This window comes from Mercenaria mercenaria, chromosome 5 (genome assembly GCF_021730395.1).
Source record: "Mercenaria mercenaria strain notata chromosome 5, MADL_Memer_1, whole genome shotgun sequence".
Classification (NCBI taxonomy): domain Eukaryota; kingdom Metazoa; phylum Mollusca; class Bivalvia; order Venerida; family Veneridae; genus Mercenaria; species Mercenaria mercenaria.
In genome coordinates this window covers 93358476-93368201 of record NC_069365.1, presented here as the reverse complement: position 1 = coordinate 93368201, position 9726 = coordinate 93358476, and the positions used below count along the sequence as shown (strand labels likewise).

The window sequence follows — 9726 nt, the reverse complement described above, 5'->3', positions numbered from 1 at the left end:
GTATGGTACGTACTATGGTCATATTTAATGCTCAGCGGTATAATGTAGATTAAATGGAATAACTTGTTAATCTTAAGACACAGGACATTTATACCCTGTCCCCGTCTCTGAATTTTAAGACATTTTCTTTTTACAAATTTCGGGGACCATGACGTCATTACGTGCTGCGTACGGACTGCTACGCCCCTGTACCATATTTGTGATTCTAAAAATAGAGCAGGATTGAGGTCAAAAATCAATTTGTATCATAGTGGTCGTTAATTTGAACAACCTTTACTTTTAACAGTATTTTTACATTAAAACGTCACAGTTGATGGACTAATCATTGGAAAAAAGTAATTAAATAATCTAATTTGGGATTTGTTTTGTGCAGTTTCTACTTTCGATTTAAATGCATGGCTTCCTACTTAGTGTTTTCTATTTAAATGTATTTATGTATTTACCTGGTAAGTTAATTAATGTGGAGAGGTAACTGTGAACGATTTCGTTTAACAGTAAAATTACATTGAAATGACCGTTTCGATTTTAGTAGACTGCCGTAATTTTTTAATTTTCTACTTTCGATTTTTTATGTAGATGTAATTTTTTGTTATGTATCAAGGCTGCTTTGCATAGTTAGCCTAAGTGTTGTAATAAGATTTAAATATTGTATTATTTCGCTCACACGCATGACTTTGTCTGAATTAGTCTCCTTTGTTTAACAGGTACGTAGGAAGCATTTTCAGATGGCGGCCGGGGGGGGGGGGGGGGGGGGGGGGGGGGAGGGGGGGGGGGGGGGGGGGGGTGCAAATCAGCCGACCTATAACATACCAAGTTCCATGAAACGTTAAACAAAGTTTGTTTTGTTTTATTTTTAGTTGTGCGATGTTAATCCATGAAAAAAAAACAACTACAAAACTGCACGGCACAGCTAAAATTGACTCGCTGTCAAAAGATTGCTATGATAATTACCTTAATTAATCAATTTTTTTTTTTTGGGGGGGGGGGGGGCAGCCCCTGGCCCACCCTGTTCCTACGGCCCTGGTTTATATTATGTCATTTGCATGTCATGCAGTAAATGTATACATGTAAGTTTTTTAACAATAGAATTACTCAGTAGTAGGAATGAATACTAGTACTCGGATGGTGAATGGTCTAAAAATCAAACGTTCTCAGATCTATAGGTTGCATGTATGTCATGTTTACAAGCGTTTATCTTTTAAATTGTTCTGCATTTTATGATTTTATCTAAGGAAAAAGGTGCATCAAGATTCATGATACAGGTAAAATGTTGTTACAACCAGACGAGTATTATTGGTGTTGTCCCTGATTTAGTTAAAATAACCGTTTTTGTTGATATTTTTATAACCACATATATTTTTGTATTAACATGTGAATGCTTTTCAGCTAATCTAATCAGAATGTATACCTTAAAGTGGCATTATGCGCATCTTACAGCACGTAGTGTGTTTTTGGTGAATGTTTTATAAAAGCAAGTTTTCGGTTGCTGTGCATTTAAATGTGTTAAATTAACAATAATGCCGCATAAGCATTTGAAAGTGATGCTTTAGAAATGAAGAATTCGGACTTATAAAATAATAGTTCATTTCTTCAGTCTTGTTCGCAATGATCTCCCTTACCTATAAGTAGAGATTTCAGAGGTTGAAGGGAAGTAACTCCTGCAAGCAGTTTGACTTTTCTTAAAAAGACTGCCCCAGTCAAAAAAAAGAAAAGTCATATTTAAAAAGTTATTATTTCGTTATGGTAACAGGAAGAGTTTGGTATACTGGGTTAAAAACTATAATTTCCTTGACCCTTTTTACACACATATTTATTTGTGCTGTATTTTTACTTGTAAAATGCGTATAATTCCACTTTAATATCAGGGTTATTTCCCTTAAGTTCAATTAAAATGCCGTTTTTGTTATAGCACATATCTGTCTGACGACCTTTTAGTGTGGATGGATATCATTTCGTTGACTTTGCTTATTTTCATTACAGACTGCTATACAATGGCTACTAACACAGCAGATGATGGATCAAAATGTCCTATATGTTTCGAGATTTATAAGGAACCGAAAGCACTTGTCTGCTTACATACATTTTGTGAGGCATGTATTCAGGAGTATATATTAAAAAGCAAAGAGAAGGGTATACTGTGTGATGGGATAGAATGTCCTCTCTGCCGATTTGTGACAACTGCCGAAAAGGACGAACCACCAGAAATGTGGGCTAAATCTCTACGACCGAATTTTGCTCTTGCTTCATTACTAGAGAGTGCATCACTTAGCATCAAATCTTCTGAGAAGGACGGAAAGCTATGCCAGCCTTGCTTAAAACAGAATAATACAACTTCTGCAACAATCTTCTGCTCTGTTTGTAACGAGAGGCTGTGTGGTGAATGCAAGAAAGTCCATGATAGCTTAGAGTTCACGAAGAATCACGAATCTGTTGAGATTGAAAAAAGAGAAAATGTTGAATTTCTAACAGCTTTCCAAACTTTTCAGAGATGTCAACAACATGGCAAAAAAGTTAAGTTCTATTGTAAAGGTGAAGACAAACTGTGTTGTAGTACTTGTGCTATTATTGCACACAGAGAATGCAAAGGCTTGGTAGAAATAAGCGAAATTGCAAAGGATAAGTGTAGCTCAATTCAGCGTAATATACTTTCGAAACAAATATCGGAATTAGAGAATACTATGAAATCGTCTGCAGCACACTTTGTCAGTGAAAGTAAGAAATTGACGTCACAATCAACTGAACTGATGGACCGTTTGAGACAGCTTAGAGAAAAAGTCATTCAGCGTTTCGATGCATTAGAAGACAACCTGAAAGGTGAAATAAAAGCAGTACAAACAGCAAAATTATCTGAAATTATGATAAATGCAGTCGGATGCGATGAGATTGCATGTGAAATGCGTCGTTTAATGCATATGTTAGAACTTGCAAACCAAAACGGCACCGAAGAACAACAATTTGTCGTTGGGAAAAAGTTAAGGGACGAATTTGCCGGTCGTAAATCTCAAGCCGTTTTAAAGTTTGCCGAAGTTGAATCTATAAACTTATCACTGAATATTCCCAAAACGATGGACAATTTCTTAGACATGTCAGCAGAAAATATGTCTGTATCAGTCGAGTCCAAAACAGAAGTTATACCAAGCTGTGCTGCGAAAACGCTCAATCTTTTGGCCGAAGTCAAGATTGAACAAGATACAAATGAAGAAAATAAACCATGGTATCGTGGAATAGGATTTCTGAATGATGGTAGAGTAGTTGCAGTTGATTATAATAATAAGAAATGTGTTTTGATGAATGAAAACTTAGAAAATATAGGGGAACTCGAATTGACATACTCACCGCTAAATTTAGTAGTTACTGAGGACAACTGTGTCATCATTACTGCCGGAGTGAACAAGAACTTGTATATGTATGAAGTAAATGAAAATAATACTTTAACTGAAAAACATGTCATCCCAGTTTCCCTGAAATGTGATTGTATATCAAACTTTGACATCAATAAATGTATTGTTGGTGCTTTTGATAGTTCAGAACCTGCTCATGAAATTAACTTTGCCGGAGATATAGCTCAGTTAAATTTTGATTTTGAAGGAATGCAGTTTACTTCCGCGAAGGACTTCAAGTGCTGCTATACGAAAGAAACAAGACAATTACTTATAGCAGACAACAGAGAAAATGCAGTTCATATATGTAATCTCGTAAACGGAAACAGGAGCACAGTTCATGATAGAAGTTTCGTGAAACTTAGAGGGATTTCGCATTATATGAACGACTTGTATTTCATTTGCTCTTCAGGCACCGATTCAATTGTGCAGTTGACAACAGCTGGTAAAGTGTTAGCTGTAAACAAAATAAATATGAAACGTCTATATTCAATCTGCATTTCACAAGACAAAAACAAACTGCTTGTGTCGAACAATCGCTCAGAGGTTAAAAGGTTGCTTCTCTACAAAATTCAGTGAACAGTGGCATATCTTATGAAGTGTTGTTTTGAAAACGCACTGTGCTAACATATTTAGCGAAACAATCTAATTTAACACAATAGCTAAATCATTTGGTGTTGATAGTTTTAGCTCTCTGGAATTCATTGTTTTCAGATCATATAAAGAAACATCATTTTTTGTTTTATACAAGTTTGTGTTAAGCTAATTCCATAAAAGGACTGATACTTAAGTTCATTCATCCATACCTGATTTGTGAAGTTGCAGCATGTGTCCAATCGTCTGTCCGTCTGTCAGTGTCCGTCCGTCATATCAGTAGGAAGTAAAATTGGAATAATGTTAGGACGAATGCGAATCATGACTGGCTCAAGATTTATAGCCGTTAAAAATAATAAAATACTGTGTTTAGTAGAGATAGTACCTAAAAGTTTAAATTATGAAAAGCAATTAAAAATTAACTTTGGTTGTTTAAATACATTAGTCTTGATTTGATCATTTTGAAGCATGTTGTTTAAGATTTTCTCAAACATTTTATTTAATGTCAATGTATCTCCTCTTGCAGATAGTCATACATATCAAGTCATTGATCAAAATTTAATCCCCAATTATACCTGGATAATTGCAGAAGAACTTAACTCAATAGGTACATAATTTTTGTATAACATCGGAAAATGTTTCCCGCCTTGTAGATAAAATTTGAAAAGAGTGAGAGGGTAAAACATATGACGCTGTCTCAGTCAAACGTTTTTTCCGCACAGCTTTCTGAGTATGCAACATGATTGTCAGTTATAGGTTTCGCTCAGTAATAAGGCGCTTTGAAATGTAGACAAACAAAACAATAGCATATATATTTAAGTCAATACACTACGTTTAAATGCAAGCAGTAATTACTTGTGGTATTTATGTTATACGTTTTCGTCGGGAGTTCGATTCCCAGACCCGTAAAAAATATTTTTAGAACCGTATTTATTTTCTCTGTTTTTAATACGATTCAGCGAAAACAACACTAGTTGGTTATTCTAGTACTAACTGGTTCACTTACTTATATATGTCACTGTTAACACGTAATTTTGTTTAAATACATTTCGTCGTTAATATGATCTAATGTTTTTGAAGCTTATGTGAATCAATTAGAAACCAGAGAGAAACAAACTTACACAAAGTATGTTAATATAATGCAAAATCAAAAACATATTGGACGGATGCAAGTTCGAACCATCAAACGATCACTATAAAATGATTACATGTCTACCCACTCAACCTACTGCGCCATCAAGCCAACCATTAAACTTACTTCCTATATCTTTTGTTTTAAAAGATACTGCTTATCCTCATAAAATAAACGTGTTTGTAAAATGGACGGTTCCAAACTGAAGGGGATCCATGCTCAAAAATAATGACAAAATACAATACATATCGCGTATCCGTAGCCCTGACCAACCTATAAACCGGACTAGTCTATTTTATAAGTACAGCAACACTGTTGACCCATTTAAACGAGGAGTACTGTAAGTATTGATTGTTTATTTACATGTTGCTAAAAATAAATAATACTGCGCGGTACTTATAAGAAATGATTATCCTGTGTTTGTTTTTCAGTAGTTATTATTAGGTTATTTAGCATATTTCTGTACAATACGGATATATATTTGGACAAGTACCGAGCTGAGAAAACCATGTTGGACGAGCCAATATGGTTTTCTCAGCTGGGTACGAGTCCAAATATATCTCGTATTGTACAGTATTGTCCGTAAGTATTGACCTGGCACTTATTAATCTTCGCCAATATTTTGGGACGTTTTCGTTAATTTACGCAATATCTGTATTCTTAAAATATCTATATCACTAAAGTAACAGATACAGTTAACCAATGACACGGTGGCGCAGTGGTAAGGTGGCTGACTTCCAAGCATGTTACCAAGGGTTCGAAATCACATTAAATCATTTCATGCATTTTTACGTAATGTAATGTTATCGATGCCTGTTTTATTGTTACATTATTTTATGCATCATATTTTTATGAATTTTAATTGTTTCTCTTGAAGTATTTATTTTCTGGAAACGCTGGTGGCAAGTACTTTGTATTTTTGTATAAGACGCTTCTAAAATCATTTTTATTCAACTTTTTCTACAACGATTAAATATGACAAAATTCAGTATATGGACCATAAAAATCACGATACGTTTGATCCGATAAGTGGTTAGTTTGCATATTAAACTTATAAAAACAGATCCGGTCAGACGTCGGACTCGAACCCACAACCCGGAGGTTTACAGCTAAACGCCTTGACCGCACAGCCACCCCTGAAACCACTGCAGAACTAACATCAGTATTAACAAAATTATGTTTCAATTCATTAGTATATAAGATATGATGTTCTACAAACCTGGATCTACATACAGACATACAGACAGATCAGCTGATAAGACATAAATACCTATAGACCTATATACAGAGGCTAGACACAGAACACATTTTCAAGTAAGCAAGCAAAAATCAAGTTCACCTAGCAGCCTAAATATTTAATGAATTCTGCCATTGAAGTACTGAACATTATTGGAATTCTTTCAGAGTTTTCTTCATAGAGAATACACTAACATTTTATAGCTCATCAAAACCACTTAATGGTAAATGTTTCGGAAAGTAAAATCAGAGAATAACCTTCACAGCAAGTGGCAGAAATCTAAAACAGGTGGATACAGCACGTTCTGTAAGGACAGGCTAAAATAATGTTGCTGCAAGGTAACTTGAACTGGATTCTAGTCTGTTGACCTGCAAATTGTTGGTTCAAAATGATCTTTGACTTAGACAAGCCCCTGACACTCCTATCTGGTTCATCACTGCTGGGGAAATGGCAGTTTAACCTCTATTAAGCAGCCAGCAAAAAGCAAAATAATCCGTCAGTTTAAGGCAGGTGGCTGCTTAAGACAAGTTGAAATTTGAATAACTGTTTATTTGGGAAGTTAGCTGACTGGTTGCTTACAGCAAGTTCATGCTTAATACAGGTGACCTTTATGGCAGGTCAGACTGTATTTCAATATTTCAGTTCTAGCAATACTATTAAACTGTTGGAACCTCTATGGTTCATGTCATTGACCACTTGCCTTGGGCCACAATGGGTCAGAAACCCTGCTCGTGAAACTGACAGTGTTGTCAGCTAGCTTTCAAAAGACGCGTGGTTGTCCCTTTGTGCCTACACATACTTTAAACTGTCCAGAGGTGCACTGGGGGTCTTCCTTGACCATTGCATATGACTTGAATTGCATTGGTGGAGTTTGCAACCGAACACTTTGACAAACCTGCTGACTAGACTGCAAGAACCAAATCAGTATTTCAATCCAGCCTTTTTCTTTCACAAAAATCTTGTGAATGAAAGAATTTTATCAGAATCTCTGATCTTGAGAGGTTAGAGATAAGTAATTCGCTAACAAGTTTATATCTATAAATATTTCTAGGAAAAGAACTGATAAGAATCTATGTGACTTTTTTAAAATAACTGTTGCTTTTCCCGTGGGGGGGGGGAATAATTAAGATTTAATATACTCTTCAATTTCTATTAACCCTTAGCCTGCTGCAGGCGAATTTAACAGCCTTTGCAAACAGCTTGGAACCAGATCAGACGCCGATTAAATCGGCGTCTGATCTATGGAAGGGAATCTCCGCCAGGACATGCATGCTGCTAAATGACATTGCTGTGTTATTTACTTACATATGCGTTCTGCAACATTGCAACTGCATTTTAGTTTCTTACATTTGCCTTACAAGAAATTCATCTTTAATGCTTCTTAATGCTAAGAAAACAGTCCTTTCATGAATATCGGTTATTCTTGCATGTAACTGACAAGCGCGTTCAATCTTTTTGTTTGCTTACTGCAATATTGAAATGTATACTCATGCTATTACTAACTGTATTCTATGTTTTCTTACGCGTATTTGACGTTATTGCTACTGAATGTAACGAGCTATTAACAACGTTGTGACTTGTGAATATTCCGAAATTTTCATAACTTGATTGTTACTGCTTTTTGGATTTAACATTAGTGATGTTTGCAACCACTTGGTTCTTGTTTATATTACAGTTTCCCGGCAAAAATAATTTACTAAAACACATGGCTTTAATAAATATTTAAACTTGCAGTATAACAAAAATTTAAGCACGGTAGTGCATTACAACATTACAGGGAACCAACAAAAAGCAAAAATTTTAGCGCAAATTAGTATACACGGGAGACCACTCTCGACAGCAAATTCACGTGTTCGGTAGTTTCCGTAGGTTAAACGGTGAGAGAGTCTAAACTTACCCGTGTATACTTGTGTTGTTTTCGGTGGAAATTATGTCCCTGGACAGCTATAAATCATGAGTACTTTTTTAATAAAACACCGTTCATGGTTCACTGATTTTACGGAAACTGCCGGAAATTCTGGTTCCAAGCTTTCTACGAATTTCATATTACAAATGTTAAGGTCGCATTTGATTAACTTCGTGCTGCTTACTGCTTACTTAGCACTGCTTTCGCCTTGCATAAATTTCAATCATTGCAATATTTAGAATCCATGAATTTAAAGTAGGGACCTACATAGAAAAGGTCTACAACAGGGACCTATATATCAAAAACAAAAAACAACGGGCAACAACGAAATGTTAACATGCATGTGTTAGTATAATGGAGGAACGATTTAATCAATTTCAGAAAGTAAAACGTACAAAACACTTAGAACTTGTTCACATAAACATTTTAATATGCCACAGAATGGATGCATTTGCCATTTACACGCAAGAATATGCGTTTTACATACATGCAGTGACGAAAGATGCAAGGTATGTGTCACTAACGGATGGAAGGTAACACAAAGACGCATGGATGTTGCATTTAGTTTAAAACGAATAACACAAGGCAATATGCATTTTGTCATTTAGCAGCATGCATGTCCTGGCGGAAATTCCCTAATATGCAGTTGCAATGTTGCAGAACGCATATGTAAGTAAATAACATAGCAATGTCATTTAGCAGCATGCATGTCCTGGCGGAGATTCCCTTCCATACTGATCAGGTTCCAAGCTGTTTGCTACTCTGACAATATTTCTTCCAATTTTGGAGCAAATTGAATGAACTTTACAATTTTAGCAGACAACATTTCCAGCAGACGACAATTTATCTAGCATGCTAAAGGTTAAAGTATCATTAACTTGACAACATGTGTGACCGAAATTCCTTCATGATATATCACGAAATATTTTCATGACTATTATTTCCAACTTAGATCACTGCTAGTATTACAGAACTAAAATGTCATTTCAACAATATTCTTTTCAAAGCCACATTTCATGAACTATGGTAAATATGTAGGTAGATATATCATCTAGCATTTCATGTATAATATCATCAAACTTTCGTCTCAAATCAGGTCTATTTCTGGCGTTTTTAGCAAAACTGGACAGCTTTGTAAGTTAACAACAAAGAGAAACAAGTGTGTAGAAAGATTTCAAAACATACAAAATAAGGGATTATTCTCAGAATTTCTTGTAAATAAAATACTATCATTTATAAGTGAATTTATCAAAACAAGACAATACAACAGAGATATAAGATTTGAAATGGGAATAAAATATGCAAAAGTATGTCTATAGACATATATACAACAAGTCACAGAACTTCATATTAAATGTGCCAACCACATGGGCCTGTATCAAACTCTTTTTTTTCCAGGGGAAAAATGGCCTACATATTACAATTGTATATATTATAGACCATTTTCACCCAACATGAGTTTGATACTGGGCCCTGT

The 9726-nt window shown here is 35.2% G+C and overlaps 1 protein-coding gene across 1 annotated transcript; it reads left to right on the top strand.

Moving 5' to 3' along the window:
- Positions 1–208: 208 nt before the first annotated feature.
- On the top strand, positions 209–6209 carry LOC128557218 (E3 ubiquitin-protein ligase Midline-1-like). The gene is made up of 2 exons (XM_053544351.1): positions 209–335; positions 1981–6209. Exon 2 carries the CDS (start codon positions 1992–1994, stop codon positions 3957–3959), a length of 1968 nt encoding a protein of 655 aa, XP_053400326.1. The 5' UTR covers positions 209–335; positions 1981–1991; the 3' UTR covers positions 3960–6209.
- Positions 6210–9726: the final 3517 nt, after the last annotated feature.